The following is a 19912-nucleotide window of genomic DNA, read 5'->3' as shown; positions in this document are numbered from 1 at the left end:
CTCTTGGCTTTAGGCTTAGGTCATGATCTCAGGGTCCTGGGATCAAACCCCGCCTCGGGTTCCGTGCTCAGCTCGGAGTGTGCTTTCCCCGCTCCCTCCCCCCCTACGCCTCCCCCCACTTGCTCAAGTGCATGTGCTCATGCATGCCCACGCTCTCTCTCTCTCTCTCTCAAATAAATAAATAAATAAATCTTTTAAAAAATTATTTCATAGGAAAGACCTAATCCTTGATTGGAATTAACCAAGATGAGACTATATGGCCAAGAAATAGTGGGAAGATGAATTTAAGAACCAGAAATAATAATAATAGTAGTAGCTGTCATAGTACTGCCGTGAACGTTGCTTATATGCCATTTTACTGTATGCCAAGCATTATTCTAAACCCTGAATCATTTTCTCCATTTTACAGATGATGAAACTAAGTTAGCCATGTGAACCATATAGTGGAAAGAGTATGTAATTAGCTTAGTTTGCCCTTAGGACTCTGATGGAAAATTATTTTTCTTCACTTAATATCCAACAAAAGAAGGCGACCACATTGCCACAAGTACTATCTTTGTTTAGTACTTCTGTACTTTTGTTTAGTACTTTTGTACCTCTGTTTAGTTTAAATTGACTCAATTTATGGAAGTCTGTGTGTTTGTAGCTTGATCATGACATTGGAATGTCAAAAAAAATGCAGGGAAAACACACTATAAAATGAAGTCTGCATTTACTGGTAAGAAGCACAGAGCATTTGGCATCAGCAGAAAGCATAGTCTTTGATGTGGAAAATAGAAGAGTTCTTGCTGTTTCCATTTGGGTCAGAGAAAGAGACGATCACTATATGATAAGTTCAGTGGGTTCTAAAGCTAGATGCAATAAGTGACAAGCCACAAGTTGTCCTGCCCTGAGGATATGTAAGTATGAACTACACATGTCAGGAAAAATGTGGTCAGTGAGGAACCACACAACAGGAAAGCAGAGAATATTTAATAAGACAAGTCCTGGTTATCCTGGGAGGGAGACTCGAAGAGGAAGCGATTTACATCTTTGAGTGGGGGGCTGAAGAGGGATGATGGGCGAGACAGAGAGTACAGGAGTAATTTATGGCAAATCATCTTACCCCCTGACATACAGAAGCCAGGACAGCTGCCTAAGGAGGACATGTTTTATTTTAGGTATGGCAGTGTCCTCGGTTTTAAACAATTTTCCCCTGTTTTTGAAAGTGTTCACACAATTAATGCCTCTTGCATGTATTCAACAATAGTTGCCTAGCAACCATCAAGAAGCATTTTTGGAGCGCAAAGGGTCTAAAAATGAATGAAGAGCGAATACAGTTCGAGTTGCAGCTGAGATGACTGGATTTCAAAGTAGATCCCCCAGGAATCAGGCCATGCATCTTGAAGAGTAATGAGATCTGGTTTGGCGTCCTTGGAGGCTCCCCGAAATGTCCTATTCATCTTGGACCCATGCGAAGGGGGAATATGTAAAAAATAAGAGAGACCGCTAAGTGAAGCTTGCTATGCTTTTCTGCCTTCAGGCAGGACTGCCTTCTACTCAATCCCAAATGCATGTGGAGATAATGAAGTTGCGGAAAGCCCTTAAGAAGAAGGATGGTAGCTCCTTGTCTGGTAGCCCACTTGAGGCTCTTGTAACCTTTGGACTGAGACCACTAGGTAAAGAATACGGGTTAATCAAGGAACTACCTCTTCTCTGCAGGTTCCTGATTTATACCATTGGCTGGCTCTCATGGTCATACTTTATTTGAAATGAAAATCTAAATGATCTTCCGGACCAGAGGTCACAAACTCGGGTAGTCTGAGGTGTCAGCAGGGAGCTCAGGGGAAGAGGAGCTGGTGAAGCCTGTAAGCAATCGGGAAGCAGTGGGAACCCAGGCTCTGTCTAAAGGAGCAGCTGTTTTTCAGCTCCAGTCTTTTGCTGTGTTGTAGGAGTACAAGCCCAGTGTTGTCAGATCTCTCAACTCTTTAAGAAAAGTCAGACGTGCTGATTTTTATGTGAAAATCTCATGATTTTAGATTGATGACAATGATTGACAAAAACTGTACGAGCTAAATAAACTCTGGCACCAGGCAGATTTGGTCCACGTACTAGTCTTGTCTAATAAACCCTAATGTTTTAGATGAGGAAACAGGCCTGCTGAGTGAGCATACTTACTCAATTCCATGAAAATGTGAAATCGTTAGTCAGGAACTGCGTTACCTTCTCTGTTTTATCCCCAGCTACGCTAGCACAGGGTCAGGCACGTGATGGCAAATGCAACAAGTATTTATTGAGTCAACAAATAGTAGATGTGAGAAACAAAACCAGGACTTGGTTTGGCCAGTAAGAGATCAGGACCTTAGATGTTTCTTCTTAAATGACTCTTTTTCCCTTGTAAGTAACCTTCCCTGACCTTCACATGGATAGAATTTGCTTTTCTCTTTTGCCACATCATGGCCTTGTTTAAAGCAAAATTTGATTCATAGAAATGTTCTTATAAAAACCCAGAGGAAGAGCCTTTGTGCCCTGTCTGGGTTTCAATCTTCCCATAGATTTGTCTGTACTGGGACAGCTATGAACACGAGGTTGCTTTTCTTCTTGGCCCGCCATATGCAATTCCATTCCATTGATTGTCTATTTATTGAGCTCCTGCCATGTGCAGAGTTCTCTGTATGGTGATTCCAAGGTAGAGGGGATTCCGATGAGCCTGGGGACCTCAGAAATGTTCAACGATTCCTTTAGAGAATGAAGATACTTAGCGTAGTCTCTTTTTTATTTTTATTTTAATGTTTTTTGATCCTATTTTGGCAACACTTTACTGTGTGGCAGTTTTCTTTCTTCACTTTTTGTGTTGAGATTTAAAGTTGTCTAAAACATAGAATCAATTATTACTAAGACATGTTCTCCCCTTTTTAACAACCTACTTACTGCCCTCTGATGAAAGGCTCTGCCAGAGCAGGCGACAGTCAGCCTCCAAGGAGGTATACCAGGTGTTTGTGTCAAATGATCCTCTAGCTTTCATTGTACTTATTCTTTCTTGTTGGGTTCTATGAGGTGCTTATCTCTGTGCTGAAGGTTCAGGTGTTTCCAGAGTGACAATAACTCTCCCACCAGAGAAGCACTGGCCTCTTAAAATGCTTAAAGTGATGTACTCTTCTCTTGTGCCTGTGCCTATAATAGTAATAATAATGGCTTCCACCATTTATCAGTGTCTTCTGGGTACCAAATGATGTGCCAGGCATATTGTCTCGTTTTATCTCATTTGTAGTCTTTCTCCGCCATTTATAGTCTTTCAAGAGATACAATCCTGTTTTGGTAAATGGGCAAACTCAACCCCAGCGAGAGATGATGAGGTGCCTGGGGTCATATTGGTTGCCTGGTCTGTGAAGTCAATGAACAGAGCTACCTGTTTTCAAAGTCTGTGGCCTCTTTACGTCCTTGCGAAGCTTGGGGATGCAGAGCAATTTTACCACCTTCACCAGTATTTTGGAGACAAAAGGAAAGACGTTCTACTGCTTTTTCAGAAGCAAACTCTAGGGGACATTTTAAACAAAGTGGATGACTTTGCATGAGAGTGTGTTTAATTTCAGAACAGTGTCCTTTGCTGGCGACGATAATCAGATGTAATGTCATCTGCAACCTCTCTGCGTGCGTGATTTCATAAAACTGGTGTAGCAGTTTATTATTATAAAATTAGTATAGCATAGAACAAACCCGGGATGCAAGCCAGATGAAATAGACAATGAATAGTTATATAAGGGTTTGGAAGCACATGTAGTGGAACACAAGCTCACTGTAGTTTCTTCTCGATTGTCTGCTGTTTGTTCATGTTTCCTTTTCAACATGATTGCATCTCAGTTTAATAGCACTTGCCATCTCAGGCTTTATGGTGCCAGGCCTGACATAGTTACATCCCCTCTGTGCTAAAAATATTGCATGTATATATTCAACCGCAGCCCGACATGTTTAGCTAATGGGTTACTCGGAGCTGTGCGCTTATATAATTAAGTGATGTATGTAATTTTGTGTTAACACATTTGCAATGTGTGTTTTCCTGGTGATTGCAATGCTTTATTCTGTGTAAAGTGTGACATTTTAATTCCCGCCGAACAATTTCCTACCTTGATTCGCCTTGTTTTTGTGGCAGGGGATTATTTTGCAATCAAGATAAAAGCATTATTTATGAAATTTCTAGACTATCCCATTACTGGGAACTTTTAACTGAAGATCAATCTCCTATTTTATTGATCCCTTTGTTAAAAATCTTTATTGGAATTTAAATTTAATCCCTACATTATAGATTTGCCCAGACTTTTGTCTCCAGGCACATTATTTTAGGCAGCTTTGCAGGGATGGGGGTCCTTAAAAAGTAATTCTCGCCAGGCAGTCTGCCATCTAATCTTCCCCAGGGAACTTAATTTCTCCTCAGTGTCACTGACTTTTTCCCTGTTGAGGGTTCTCCAGGAGAGACAGCATCTCTGTGGCTTGGACCATGTTGGCAAACCAGGTCAGCTCCGTAGATTCACAGACAGGGCAGATTTCTGTTAAGCACTTAAGTGATTGACAGGAGCTGGGCCTCAGAGTTACAGAGTGGGAATTAAAATGGGGGGAGGGGATACACTCTTTTTCTTTATTAATTGGAATTGTGACCAATGGGAGGAGCTACAGACAAGAAGGTGAGCCACCAAGGACAGCCCAGCCCCCTTCCCCTCTGCAGAGGTGTTTATGTTCTCCAGTGGGATCAGCAGTTAGGGTAGTTTCATAAACATTTATTAGACTCTTACTAAGTACGAGGCAGTGCTTTCAAAATATGGTATGGAGAGAGTCACTTGTTCAGTAAATGTTTATTGAGCACCTACTGTAACCAGGACAGAGGCTGGCGAGGGAGAGACACCTACGATTTCAATATGGGATGGTAGGAGCTCGGAGAGAAGCACGCATGATGGAGCAGTGGCGGACAAAGGGTTCCTCCTCCAGCTGGAGGTGAGGGGAATAAGGAAGATTTAAGGGGGTCTGTGATGCCCAGCGTCAGTCTGGGAGAAAAAGTAGGAGTTGGGGCAGGAGGGACAAAGCGGAAACGGGAAGGGTATTGTCAGCGGGAAGTCTGTGAGCATGCGCACGCAGGGGGTGAAGCCATGCGTGGTGCTTGCGACCTCTAAGGCATCCGTTATTGTTGGAAGATCGCGAGGCCACTCCAAAGCAAGGTCTGCTGCGGTCCATCCTCCTAGCCCCCAGAGGTCCTGAATTCCCAGGCCCTCCCCTCCTCCAAGGAGGGCCCCTGTGTTTTTCAGCACAGCCTTGCGACAGCAAGCAGGTGGCAGGCCCGGACGCCCATGCTGGAGGTCGCCCCATGGCGCCCCACGTGCTCGCCGCCTGGTCCCTCCCGTTGGGGTCTGAGCACTCTTCTCTGCGGTACACAGAAGTTTCGCCAGGAGGACCCACAGGCCTGCGATCCAAGGGAGCTTTGTCAGTTGTATGTTTTGGCACGTGAACACAGTGGGAATGCCCTTGTCAGCTCTCATTTGACTTTATTAATTGAAGTTCCTTGGAAAGTGTGTTTTAGTAATGTGGTCCTGGGATGACAGAGCCCGCCCCGCAGAGACCCGAGAGGAGGTGTTCAGGGCCCATTGAAAAGCCATCTGCCGCCGAGGCGCTGCTGCTGGTCCCCTGCCGCCAGGGGACACCGGCGTCTCTGGCCCCTCCGCCGCTAGCTGTGTGACTTCAGGCGAAATTGTGAGCTCTCTGGGCCTCGCTTCTCTGATGCGTAAAGTAAGAGCTCGGACCAGTGGTGTCTAAGGTTCTTCTTAAACTCTGGAATTCCAACATTTTTAGTTACTCAAATGAAGAATCCTACAGTCGTAACATCTGCGGATTCACCAGCACCTAGCAGGGGACTTTGGTTCCAAATTCCTTTGAAAAGCCAAGACTCGCTTTTTGTACTCCATGTCTTGTAACCATTCTGTGGCTCTGTATTTGAGGAGGAGGTCGTCTACGCGAGCCCTCGAATCTCGATTTTCATTTTTGAAGATACAAAGGGAATCATTAAGCCTCCGAACATTCCTGGAATATATGGCCCTATGGACCAAGTAACCCATTTCATGAGTCATGCGGCAAGACGCTGTCACCTAGCAGCTCCGGATTGTTTCCAGGCCCCGCCCCCCACCCCCACTTCCCCGAGCCCTGAGGCTGTGGTTCATAATGTCAAAAGAATGTTTTAAAATTGTTCTTCTGTTGATTCCAAAGAGTCAGAGCCCTCACGTGGCTGGAGTCCTGGGCCAGGAGTCAAATTCTAAATTTAATTCCAGCCTCTCTGAACGTCTTTGGTTCTCGCCCCCTTACCATTGATCAACGTTTCAGTCTCCTCATCTGCAAAATAGGCATAGGGTGCCTTGCTCCACAGCAGTGTTTGCAAACAGCTTCGTTGTGCCCCAGGATTAGCTTTATATCGGGGCAGAATATAATTTTCCATCCCATAATAGGAACGAAACAAAAGCCCTTTTGAGTGTGCACCTTGTGTCAACGCCCGTGCTTAAATTCTGATGAATCTCAGAGGTCAGCAAATCCCCACCCCCTTCTTTATTTTTTTTTTAAGCTAACCAAGGCTAACTAGGGAATTCATTTTGGAATAAAAAGACATGAAAGGAGGGGTATTTCAGCTTGCACAATAGTACAAAGAAGAACAAGAATCATCATGTTTGCTAAAGAACTCACAGCTGTTTAATTTTATAGTAAAAATTACTTTAAGAACTTTGCTAATTCAGAGACAAAACCAAACAACTGTTGTTGCAACACTGAACTTCCACATGTGAGGGGAAAAGCCAAGTTAGGATGACTCTGCCCCTAAACTCGTATTAAACTCAAATTAAAAATACAGAGCATGTTTGCGAATGCATGTTAGAGAGCGGCTTTTATCTAAAGAGAAGGCACATAAAGAAGGAAATGGTACATTTGCTGGTAAGATGATGAAAAATAGTTTATGTTCTCATGTACTTTGCCCCCAGCTTTTTCTTAAGCTGCTCAGTCTGTTTTAATACCAGGTTTGTTTGCTTTTTGGGGATGGGCCTGTCAGGCAGGAAATTGTCGAAAGGCGTACAGCAGAAATTTTAAATGGTGTTTTTAAAAATTAAAATTAAATACCAAATGGAGTAACCAATTATTAAATTTGGAGTTCGGATTTTTATAAAATTTTATTTTTAGAGGATATGAATGAATTGTGTACCTACATTTAGCTCTATAAATTCCAAGTTTCCATATGTTGCCTATTGTCAAAAACAAATAAGCTGTTCCTTATTTTTTTTTAAGTGATTTTCTTCCATATTAGGGAATTATTCAGACTTCTTTCCTTGGTTCCTATAATTCCAAACCAGTTGGAACATCAGTCTATTTTTGGTTATGAAGGAACTTTTAAAATGTGGGCATGATTTTTTTGAAGTTTCTAAATCTCATAAAAATCAGTTTGCTACATATATAACAGTTATGGGAGTAAACATAGTGAAGTTATCATATGCCAGAAAGATAAAGTTCTAATTTCCATATTACAGCCCCCCCCCCCCCCCCCCGCCAGTTCCTCCGCCTCCAATCCCACTCCGCATGGGAGGGCTGCGAAATGTAAATTCTGAAACACATACAACAACATAAGGCTGTGATTTGTGACTGTGTCCTCAAGAATGAATGTGCTTACCTGTATTCAATTAAACTCTGCTAGTTTCTGGGTTTTTATGGTCTTCCCACCATATCACATAGATTCACCACGAGAGGGCAACCGAGAGTTGACTTTCAAACTAACAAAGCTAGAAAGGGTTTTAAGATCAGCCAAGTGTTTTAACTTGCTGAGGATTTATTTCCCCGCCTTCCGATTGCCACACATGCAGCCTCCGAGTTTCAACTAACAGCGAATAATAATCCAAATAAAGTTCTTCTGAGGGGAAATATAGACAGACTGGTGCAGACAAGAGCTTTTGCCCAAATAAGGATCCCTTTTTGGAGACCCCACGTGTTAGATAACCATCAACTGACAGTTGGTCATGAGTTAATAATGTTGGATGCTGAACTATGCATACCATGGTGCTATAAAAAAGTTTGGAGGACAAAGACAAATACTGGTAAAGTTAGATATCAGAAGCATACCAGAGGTGTGCAGACCACTTCCCTGGTTGCAGGTAGAACCTGCCAAGTAATTTCACTTTAAAAATGTTAAAAGGACTACACGGTAGAACGGGTAATATTCAGGGCACTATTTGTTGGTGTTGTAGGGATTTGCTCCTAATCTCTCTGCGTGTTACTGCCTCCAATGCTATAGCAACTCCTGCCTTCTAAGAAAAGAAAATATTTCTTAAGCTTATTTCCATTGCTACCATTGCTGTTCTTTTATTTTTACAATGAGAACCCTAACAGGAGGGGTGGGGGAGGGTTTCCATAAAAGAATCCAGGTGGATGTGCGGCCCTTTGATTGGCCTGTTGTATTTGGAGAGCTGTTAACGTCTAGTTCTGTTTCCGTGTTGTTGCTGCCATAGGAATCAAAAGGTGAGGGGGTGGAGGGAATAGGCTTTGATTTCAGTTACTGTGACCAGTTATTTGGGAGGCTGGGACATTGGGCCAGGTGGCCACCGAGCAGCTGCCGTCTTCTTAGAGTGACGCCCCAATGGCTTTTGGTGCTAAGAATGAATGGGGAAAGAATGTGTCTCTTCCTCTGCCCCCTAAAGTTCAACCCTTTTTGTTCTATCGACTTTTCGGGGCTTATCGGAGCGTTTTGTCTTCAATGAATAATCTCGCTTTGCGTTGTATAGAACCGTGGGACTTGAAGCACCTTGGCAGAGCCAAGAAGGCCATGCCCTTGGGTGCCTTTAGGACTGACTCTATCTGATCCCGCTACTTACTTGCAAATGAAATCTCCAAAAAGGAAAACACAGCCAGACCATGAATTTATTCAACAATTTGTGGTTAAGAAGCATCTACCTTCCAACCAGCCAAAATCACTCAAGGTCTATTTTCTCTTACTCAGTTTGCAAATGGCTTACATTATACCCAACCCACGTTGGTAACTGGAGAGAATAGTTAGTAAAATTAATAATTAGACAGCCTCTTTTTCTCTGCCTCTTCTCCTCTTTCCCCCCAAGTGCCCCGTCAAGCCTTAACATTTGCTTTGACATCTTAGTTAAGGAAGTTAATGAAATAATATCTTCATTGGGGCCATTGAGTAACCTGGAGTCAATGATTACCAGACCTGAATTTTGCAAAGGAAACACCTCAGCTTAGGCAAAAGTCTCAGGCACCAACATCAATGCCTGACTATCCTTGCGTGTAACAGTACATAAAATCCTACATTTCAGTGAAACTTTGAATCATCACTTTTGCTGATGATTCTAGCTTCAGATGTTAATCTTGTTCTGTCTACTCTTTAACACATTTTCAAGGACCTATCTCTAATCGTAACATTGAATTGTTGACTAAACCAGCAACCCCCAAGAGAAAGATAACGCAAGCCACATGTAACTTAACATTTTCTAGCAACCGCATTTTAAGAGGTAAAAAGAAACAGGTAGAATTAATTTTAATAAAGTGTTTTACTTAATCCAGTGTATTCAAAATATCATTTCAATATGGAATCAATATAAAATGCTATGAATGAGCTATTTTACATTTTATACCTTGTCCCGGAAATCCAGTGTGTATTTTATGCTTATGGCTCGTCCTAGTTTTGTACTGGACATATTTCAAGTGCTCAGTAGCCCACGTGGCTCGTGGTGACCGTGTGAGACAGAACAGTTCTAAAGAGTCATAGAAATGTTTTATCTTACACTGAAGAAAACGGGAGGAAGTTCTAACCTCTTCTGTGTATTCTCTTTGGTCATCTGATGGTTATCTGTCCACGTTTCTCCACATGTGACACACACTCACTCCCACTACCGAGCACTCTGGCTTGCCCTGCCTCTTCGCGCACGACCCACACCCTTGCTCTTCTCATTCTGGACCCTCGCTCCCCCCCGCTTCAGCGCATTTTTCCAGGATTGTGGCTCACATGTGGCCACAACAGATGTAGCTCAGAGATGGCACTGGCAGCTCTCGGAAGGGAAAAGGGCTGGGAGGGCTTTACCTGAGCAAAGAAAAATGCCTGAGAGCCTCAGACAAGCAGGAATAATCATCTTTTTACCTTTAAGTAAGAGACTTGTCCAGCTTCTTCAATTATTCTTTCTGAAAGGTGGAGAAGCATAAAGAGTGTGAAAAATCCCTTTTAAGTACAAATTCCTTTTGGGATCTCTTAAAAAAAGAGATTGGAAGCTTATTACTTGATGACCTTTTACTTTTTTCTTACGTGTATGTGTTTGAAAAACTGAAATGTCTCTCATAACATATTAGTCCAAGTCTGTAAGAAGTTAAATGCCTCCATGTTAATACACACACACACACACACACACACACACACACACACACACGTCTCTTTTACTTATTTCCAAGTAGGGAATGTTTTCTTTAGAGATGTAGCAAATCAATTATCCTCAATGTTGAAAATGGAATATCTCATTTCCAAACCTGGAGAAATGGCCGAACAAGAATGTTCTGTTTATATGAGTTTAAAAACTGTTCTGATATTTGCGGCTCCTTGCAAGGCTGTTCAGCACAAAAAATGTAACTTTCACTTCTGTGCCGTCGTGTCCAATAGTGACACCACAGAACATGTCAATCGTAGATTAGAATGAGCAGGATTTTGGGTTGTAACAAAAAGGAAAAAGCGAGACAAAAATCCTCTATGTTTAAGTGTCCTGTCTTCGTAAATTAGACACATCAGAATGTCCTTAAAAAGCATTTTCAGACTGGATCCTTAAAATAGCCTAAATTAAAAAAAAAAAACAAGTATCTTAAATTAATATTCTATTCTTATTCCAGACAATCATACTGAGAGACTAAATCTGTGTTTATTGAATAGTTTTCAAGAAATGGAAACAGAAGTTATTTCAAAATCTTAAGAAGAAGTACACAGTCTACATCGAAACGACATTCTTCATCTAATTGTTAATAGCTTTCGTGCAGTTTTTTCCTCAACGTCCAGCATGATCTTCTCCATTGAGAGTGGAGCCTGAGCCCCAGGGCCTGGACATGGACCCCAGGTCCCAGGCACCCAGGGAGAAGAAGAGCAGGTGAAACGAGTTGCCAGCTAGAAGGTTGAGCCCCTGCGGCATTTTTAGAGACCGTGTTTGGTTTTGCTGGGTGTGCGACTCCTTGACAAGACCTTGCGGCTGGGGAAGGAAATCTGACCCCTTGTGTGCCGCGGTGACACCGGGACCTCTCTGCAGCCCGTGTGTGCACTGTGCGCCACGCTAAGTCCTCAGGGACCCACTCTGCCCTGACCTTCCTTGACGGGATTGTAAAATTTGGACTTTGAAGGCAGAAGGGTCTTCCATCAGATCCTGATGCCATGGTACGGACACCTCATCACCTCAGAGACGAATAAGCATTTGTGAAACAGCCACGGGCCGCCACCTCGGTCCCTTTCACGGCTCCGGAAGGGGACCTTTCCCTGAGAATGGGCCCCCGACGGATACTGTGAGTAACCAGAACAAACCAAGGGAAGTTGAGGGTTTGAAAGGTCGGCCACGGATTTCCATCTCCTTCCCTATTTCCAGAATTCTCTCCTCAGAGAGTCAGGCTCCTGAAAACCCAGACTCTCCCCTCCCTCTACACCTAGATTTAGCTCCCAGATTTTCCCCTCATTCTGTAAGTGGTAGTGAAAAGTGTCTCTAATCCCCTTCTTCTTTGGCAGCGGCCTTGCAGACAAGCCTATTATACACTTCTAGAACATTCCTGCATTCCTTTGGAATTCACTACATTGTTTCAGAATAATATATAGATAACATTTGGTCATTTAAATTTCTCTCCCTCCCCAAGACACAGAGGGGAAAGAAAGATAGAAATCTGCCTGTCACTGCTGGTAAAACCTGACTAAAAAAGAGGTTTGCTTGTGTTTTTAATGGCAAGAACGCGTGGAGTCACATGCTTTCAAACCAATTAGCAATACAGATGAGCTAGCAAATTGAGTTCCATTTATAGGGTGGGGGAAGGGGAGAAGTCAAATAATCTGTGTTTTTAAGTGTTTCTGAGAAATGAAGACCTCCGGGGCAGAGAGAAGGCGGATCAGGAAATAGCTATGCAAATCACATGCCTATGAAATTACTAAAACTTTGATCAGGGGCATTAACAATTGCTCCAGCATTCACAAGTATGAAACAAAGAGTGAGTAAGACTGGGCATGTTTTGGAAGGGATTACAAGAGTGTTTACTTCCATGGTTTGTTGAGCAGTCAATGAAGTCCACGGCTGTTTTGGACTTCAGCGGCCCAGGCAGTCCAGGTATGACAAACGCACTAAGACATTCCACTCTCATTAGTGACCGTGGGGATCTCAGCAAAGCTGACAAACAGCCAGAGTGGCTGGACCTCGTCTCGTGTAAAGCCTGCTTCATTTTTTTTTTGTCCCCTGCCCTCTTTCTAACAACACAACTGCTCACTCTTCACAGGAGGTGGAAGGGGGCCTGGGTTCTGAGAGAGCGGGGTTCACTGGAAATGCTAAATTGTGCCTATGGGCTCGGTGGTCCAAACAGCGCCAGGGGAGGGTTTGTTCAAAGGCAAACGTGGACCCTCATGGCGGCCACGACATTCAGGGGGCAGTGGCATGGGCCCTCCGGGGAGCACGCAGCGGTCATCGCTCAGGGCATCCAAGAGAGGGCATTTTGCGGCCGTCTCCTGCCCAGGTTCACGCCTCTGGCCTCTTCTCTTTCATGCCTTCATTTGAGAAAAAAATTACTCTGGACAAGGAAACTGTCAGAACAACTGTGGAAAATGGTAACACTCTTGCAGTGCGTTTTGTTTGTTGTGTGTCTTCCCTCTCGCCTCTTGCTCTCAAGCCATCATTTACGTTGGAGCGTCCCACAAGATGGAGTCAGGCGCGTTCATGGCCGCGGGGGCTCGAGTCTCAGACAACACAGTTGTTTCCCAAACATTCCTGTTGGGTGTAGAAGGTTGTTTATGGGAACACAGAATAAAAGTAAACCTGAACATTGTTACATCTATGTGTCATGAATGCTTTGCACATTCACAGAAAGATTCAACCAATTAACAGACTGTGAGTACCACCAGCGGCCCCCACCGCTTCCTGGCCCCACTCTCTTAGGTGTGGAGTAGGGAGTTTAGGGAATGTAGCCGCGGATTTGAAATAAACGTCTCAGGGAATCATTTATGAATTTTTAAAATAAAAACGTTGGCTTTAAGTTAAAGCCAAAATGAGGGCTGAGAGCTTCTGTTTTTCTTTTCTTTTTTTCCAAGTATTTGAAAACTGAAATTCTGTAAGAGATTATCTGTGAAATGCCTTTCTTTTATTACACCCATAAATTTCAGGAGTGGCTTTGATCAAGCCTTCTGCCATGCTTGGTTTCTAAATCTTTTACTCATACATTAATAACTTTAAAAACACTCATCCTATTTTTGTTGTAGTGAAAGAGGAAGTTTCTAAATAGTCAAAAGGGAAACATTGAAAATAGAACACAGTAAATGATAACTAAATTAGGGTATTTTTTTTCTAGCAAGAGCAATGCTCCATGCTGAAACTTGCCAGAGTATTTTAAGATTATTGTCTATAAAGAAAATATACCAGAGAATTGAGATCCTCAGAGGAAAGGCATTACAGAAATGCAAAGTATTATCAGTAATGCATACTATACATGGAACGATGTTTGTCAGTCCCTAATACATCAGTTAGAGGAGTTTAGTTTTCTGGCTGGTGTTTAGTGTTTCAAATAGACACACACACACACACACACGCACGCACACGCAAAACTTGCAAATCAAGTGAGTTAACGCTCTGCCAACTTCCTCTAGATATTGACCGCAGGGGTCAAACTCTTAGGAAAATGATGCCTGGTTTTCCATTCCCCTGATTGCAGTCCCCACCAACAAGCAAGTCCTATCTCTAAGTGGAAGCTCACAAAGAATTTCTCGAGAGAATATGGAGCTGCTTTGGCAACAAAATCCTCTCTGCAAAATGAGAAGAAAGAGTTGTTAACTGATGAGTCAATCCAGCTTTTATAGCAGTTTATCTTCGTGGTATTTCCAAGAGCATAAATGTTATAAAAAAAGAGAGACGGTCATGACAGGAAGAACACAGTAGAAAAAAACAGGAACGTTTAAGCCAAAAGCAATTTACTTTGCCAGTAACTGGTTACATTTCCTTTGTTTTATTATTATTATTTCAAGAGTTGGGGTTGAGCCGAAAGTTTCCCACACCTGCACTGCCCTGACACATAACTTGTCAGAACCCATAGTGAAGTGAATATATACATGAATGCCTGGAAACTCTGAGCTTTTAGACGCTTTAAGAAAACAAACCCAAAAAACCTTGTTTTGCTATGTTATCTAAAAAAAAAAAAAAGGCTTTACTTTATTAATATTTGACGGAGTTAAGAAGAGGAAAAAACAAAACACATGGGTCAGATGTCAAAGTAGCCCGGAGCACTGGCGGTCCTGATGTTCCCGGGATTAACGCCGATGGAAATAGTAGTGACTTCACAAAGGTGCATACTTGTTAATTTCATGACGCTGAGTAAGAGGAACAGATGGGCAGTCAGAGAGGAAAGATTTTTTAAAAACCACAGAGATCTTTCATTGTGCGGGCAGAAGAATCAGTGGCCCACTGCGAAGGGGGAAGGTGCATGGCGCTCTAAGGTTTATTAGAACTGTCTGGCTTTAGAGGAAACCTTCCACCTACTGCTGAGTCAGGTCGATGGGGACCCTGCTCCATGACAAGCATGTAGGATGGCCGCCTGAGATGGGCTCTAGCACCCTTGTGCTACGTGGTATTTGGGTGTTTTCGTTTGGGGAAAGCTCCCTGGTGACTGCCAGCCCAAGTTAATCATATAAATATCTCCTTATGAGACAGAATGAGTGCCTGTGTCTGTCTCTTAGAAGTTACTTAAAACAGGGACTCTGAGGTCCAGCTGCGTGGGCTGGAATCCTTTTGCGACCCGTAACCAGTTGTATGACCTAAGACAAGTAACTTCATCTCTGTCTCAGTTTCCTGGTCTGGAAAATGGGATTAATAATCTCACCTTCCTGTTGGTTTGCTGCGAGTTTTAAGTGAGTTCTTGTAGGCAAAGTGCTGACTGGCACAGAGGAAGTGCTCAGTAAATAGCAGCTATTATTATTATTCGTGTGTAATATTGAAAACATTCATGTAAAGAGCATTGACTGAACTCTGAATGAGCCAGGCCAGAGCTGGGCTGTGGATTATATACACATGTAAAAGTCACTGTGCATTTATTGCTTCACACTATTTTATTTTTACTTATTTATTTTTTTGTAGTGGAACTGACTAGAGCCAGTTGTTCTACCAGCAAGTGTACTGCGGGCTTCCCACACTCCTGACCACCACGCCATAAAGCTTCTGCTTCCACTCGCCCGCCTAGCAAATGATTTGTTCTCTTGACTCAGTAAGAAAAAAAAGGAGCCTGGGAACCAGAATTTTTACTCCCCCCAAAAAGCCAGCCCCTCAATCCCAGAGCTTCACCTGGGATCTTATAGATCCCAGACGTTTCGGATTATATTAATAAGGGCTCCCACTCCCCAAGTCCTGCATGCTCCATTCTCCCTGGGACTTTGAACCTCTGCTTTTCCGGGCACGGAGGCACTGGGGACAAGATCACAGCCCTTCCGTGACACCAGACACAAAGGCTTCACAGTCATCAGGAACCAAGGGCCTTAGGTTTTCTGTCTCAATTCGCAGGGCAAACTTTCAAGTCACGGGGTTATGTTCCCGGAGCTCAGGTGTGAATAGTAAAGGTGAATGCAGCTTCACAGGTGCCCAGAGTGACAGGAGCGCACGTGGCCGGATTGGCGGGTTTGGCTTGTGAAGACCTGAGGGAGGTACATGTGGGCATCTTTAGTTCCATCAGTCACTTACTCATTCACCAGACTGGTGTTATGTAATGCCATCTCCTGGGAGTGCGCTGGGCAGGTGACAGATGAATGTGACATGGTCCTGCCCTTAAGGACTGTCCGACTGAGGATAATAATAACCCATAAAGCACAGCTAAAGTACCAAGAATACAGTGGTGCCCTCCAGAAGAGAAAGCCAGGAAAGGAGGGCAGAGGGGAAACGAGGAGAGCAGTATTCGGGTTTGAGGCATGAGCGATTGGTGGGATTTGCCGAGCCTACCTGAAATGTCAACGACTTGCCTCATTAGGAACAAAAGGCTTTCTCTCTTGATCAGATCCCATTTAGAGTTTAAGTTTGTGTGACCAGAATATTAGGTGCTAGCCTGTTCTAAATTTATAATTCTCAGAATCTGCTGGGGAAGGGCATGTGCTTTTCTGGGTTCTGAAAACAGCTCAAAGAATAGAGAAAATAGACCCGATTTGAGGATGACCTATTGTCGGTTCCCGGAACCTTTGCCTGTATTTAAAACAGCCCGTTCAGTACAAGTTCTATCTAAAAGTCCTTTGGGATTTGAAAGCTTTCTGGAAATAAATGCTTTTAGGTTTAAATGTGTTTTGCCAAAATGTGAGGCAGGAGAGATCATAGTTAACAAGTCTGAGGACAGAGGCGATCGTGTTTTGTTTTCTCTTCGTGAAATGTCTCAGACCTACCCCAGCTCGTGCCCCCTTTCCGTCAGCTTTCTGCTCAGCTATTATTCTGATAAGGGACACGAAAGTACATCCTTCCCTCACGCTCATTAAAGTCTTAGCACTTGGGTCCGTTGTGGAAACACTTCTGGGCTACACTGAGTCTTCAAACCGAAATAGCCCACGCCTGGCTGCGGGCTGGGTCAGTTCATGGAAGGTGGTGGCACGAGGCTGTGACAGGGGAGCAGGAGGTCAGGATCCACAACACAGGCCCGATGAAATCACCCAGCCCGTGCAGGGAGGGGGAGTGAGCAGAGCCCTCCCTGCCAGTCTGGCAACTCCAGCAAAGTCCTCAGAGCTCATCCCACACACTCCGTGCTAGTCACTGCTGTGTGTTTACATGAGTAATGGAGCTGCCGGGGGAGGGGAGTTGTAAGCAGAGCGCCGAGCCTGGCAGCTCGCATTCGCGCTCGCGCTGGGAGGGAAGCTGACATCCACACCAAGTCGAGACTTCCAGGGACGTGGCCGGGAAGCAGTCACATGCTGTAGCTTTCATGAGCACAGACATCCTCAGGCAGATGTTTGTCGACTGGAATGGGTAATCGCTACTTTCTCTTTGCTTGATTTTTGTCTGTGAGTTTGTTTACCTGTGATCATTCCAGGCTGGCTTTGGGGCATGGACTTCTGGACACTCGTCTGGGGCAGGGGGGGAAGGAGAGGAGAGAGGATGTGGGAGGGGGAGCCTGAGCCCCACGAGCGAGCCACTTTTGTAAACTTTTGCCCGACTGTAAAGACAGCTCTGCTCTCCTGAGCTTTCGCAACAGCAGAGCTGTTATCCACAGGAGAAAATCAAATGAGTGGGACTCATTATGTTGGGGAGATGAGCACAGTATCAGATGTCCTAAAACCCCGGTTAACTGTGTGTGATGTCAGGAAGATGAACAACAATTAAGAGCGTTCGAGCTGTTCAGAATTGGTGCTGTCATAATCCGACCTTAAAGCAATAAAAAAAAAAGTGTGGGTGCCTCAAAAGGGCTGGAGGAAAAGTGCTTGGGGTGTAATTCATTCGTTTGGAATTGTTTGAGGGCTGCTCGGCTAGTGGTTTGTTTTAATTTTGCTCGGCTTGGGTGACTGATGGAGCTCAGCGTGAAAGCTGATGCCGGACAGTCAGAGCACTGGATAAACAGCAGCCCTCTCTTTGCTGCTTTCTGTGCGGATCTTAAAGGCGTTCGAGCTCAATGTCAAGGATGAAATACAACTTTGATTTGCATCTTGTCTGTGGCTTTAAAAAAGTATAATCTTCATGGAATCGGGCCAACTCCAGGGTGATCTTTGCAAGTTATTTTAAATAACCCTCAAGATCTTCATAGAAACTATATTGAAAAGGAAAAGAGAACATGCTGGTTTGAACGTAGCTGCCAGATTTGCTGAGATTTGAAACATGCTGGTCACAATATTATTAGTAAATACGTGTAAGAATATCTTTCTAATTGTTATCATGAATGCGCTTTCTTTAGCTCTCCGTCTACTTATTTGTATCCTATCAACTGATTTGGATCATAATTTAGGAGAACGCTCAGGTCTCCACTTTTGAGGAGAGAGGTTTTCAAATGCTGCATTACTGTGATACTGTATTGGGCTGGCATATCACCTAGGTTTCTGAAAACGAGATAGAAACAAAAAAGAATCATCTCGGAGCCTGGCTTAGGGTTGTCCTTCAGCTCAACATGTTTCTTTTCTAACAATAGGGAAGTGCATGTTCCTTATTATTGTCCTTGAGAGCCGAGAGCTTCATTTTATTTATACTAATGAGACGCGTTAGGGTGTCATCGATTAGCTCTGGGAAGCGCGTACGGGGCTGGAGAGTCTACCAGGACGGAGCCCTGCAGAGAGAAGAGCATAACGTGAGGGTTGGCTTCCACACGTGCGTGTGCTCCTCTGAACAGGTTGGAGGGCCCCACTCTGCTAACATTTTTGCTCTTTAATACGGAAACCCATGCAAATGAAAATGTACATCAGTTGTTCTTCATTTGTTTTCAGCGCCAAATCTTAAAGGCAGACCACGCAAAAAGAAACCATGCCCACAGAGACGAGACTCATTCAGTGGTGTTAAAGATTCCAACAACAACTCCGATGGCAAGGCTGTGGCCAAGGTACGGTCGTTTGCTCCCTGCTCTCCATTTGGCTGCATCTTTTTGTTTCTCCTTTTTCTCGTTATCTCTCTGCTCTTGTGTCTTGGTGGCAGTTTTCCATTCAGAATCTGACTTTGGTGTTCACAGCTCTCTGTGTCTGTTCCCGCCACCTCCCCTCCCCTGGGTGGTGGGGGGAGAGGGGAGCGTAGGCATTTTGATTAGTCAACAGAAAGACTTCCCACCTCCCAGTCTGGCCTGTTGGGTAAAGGACAGATGATTAAGCGCCCACGTCATCGAAGCTGAGATTTCATAGAAGGTGACACAATGACATAGTTTACTCTGCTTGTATCAAAAATAGACCAAGCTGAACAATCCTCTTTCTGAACATGTTCATCTAAATATGTTGCAGAGATTAACAGAGGATGAAATTAGAAATGGCTAGAATGACGTGTTTTAGTTATATTTTTTCAAAGTCACCTGTAATTTACCTTAGAGTAAAACTGAAGATAGTTACCTGTACGGAAAAATAGTTACATAGATACATGGACCCATATGTACATTTGTATCTTCTTAAAGATCTCTATTAACGCAGAATGAAAATTCCAATTCTAAACCGTTTTTCGGGGCCCAGGCCTGTTTTGCCCAAGCATTCCTCAGAGTCTCGAAAGTGCATGCCTGAGGTATTTAGCACCATGAGGGGTGAAGTGTCACTTCGTATTTTTAGACTTTCTTTTTGACTTTTGTGGGGTTGGTCAGATTTGCACGGTTCTGTTTACTGGGTGTTTGTGCTTAGGTGTTGATTCTGTGCCAAAGACAGCAATACCCCCTTTAGGACCCGAACTGAAGACCAGATTTCAACTGATACTATGCTTTCAGATCCAAGGACTAAACTTATGAAAATGGGAGCATTTCACTAGGGGTGAATTTGGAAGATTCTGATGTAGGAAAATATGAATTTGGTTCTGTGTCGGCAGTCTACTGTTTCTCTGCCCTGTATGCCGCTCCTCTTCCCAGTGCAATGAAGCCAACCCTAGACAGTCACAGTTTATAAATCTTATTTTCAGCAGATGATTGTTTTATCAGGAAGGTCTGAGGACTTTTTCGTTAGGATTTCTTTATGCGTCCAAGAATGCAAAGGGTTAAAAAGAGATCAAGGAGCAGAAATGTTTATTTTCTGGCTACACACAGATCT

At 43.7% G+C, this 19912-nt stretch overlaps 1 protein-coding gene across 2 annotated transcripts in view; it reads left to right on the top strand.

Moving 5' to 3' along the window:
- ARID5B (AT-rich interaction domain 5B) overlaps positions 1-19912 on the top strand; it is a 176170-nt gene that overhangs the window by 114423 nt on the left and 41835 nt on the right. The window contains exons 1-2 of one of the 2 annotated variants that reach the window (XM_008695924.2): positions 15932-17186; positions 18629-18741. In XM_008695924.2, the coding sequence (XP_008694146.1) occupies positions 17183-17186; positions 18629-18741 (117 nt within the window). In that variant the 5' untranslated portion in view covers positions 15932-17182. Of the gene's footprint in view, positions 1-15931; positions 17187-18628; positions 18742-19912 lie in introns of those variants that run through there. The other variant, XM_008695923.2, reaches the window with a different exon arrangement.

Source organism: Ursus maritimus, unplaced genomic scaffold (assembly GCF_017311325.1).
Source record: "Ursus maritimus isolate PB19 unplaced genomic scaffold, ASM1731132v1 scaffold_7, whole genome shotgun sequence".
NCBI classification, from domain to species: Eukaryota; Metazoa; Chordata; class Mammalia; order Carnivora; family Ursidae; genus Ursus; species Ursus maritimus.
The sequence above is the reverse complement of the archived record's forward strand: the minus strand, read 5'-3'. Positions and strand labels throughout refer to the sequence as shown.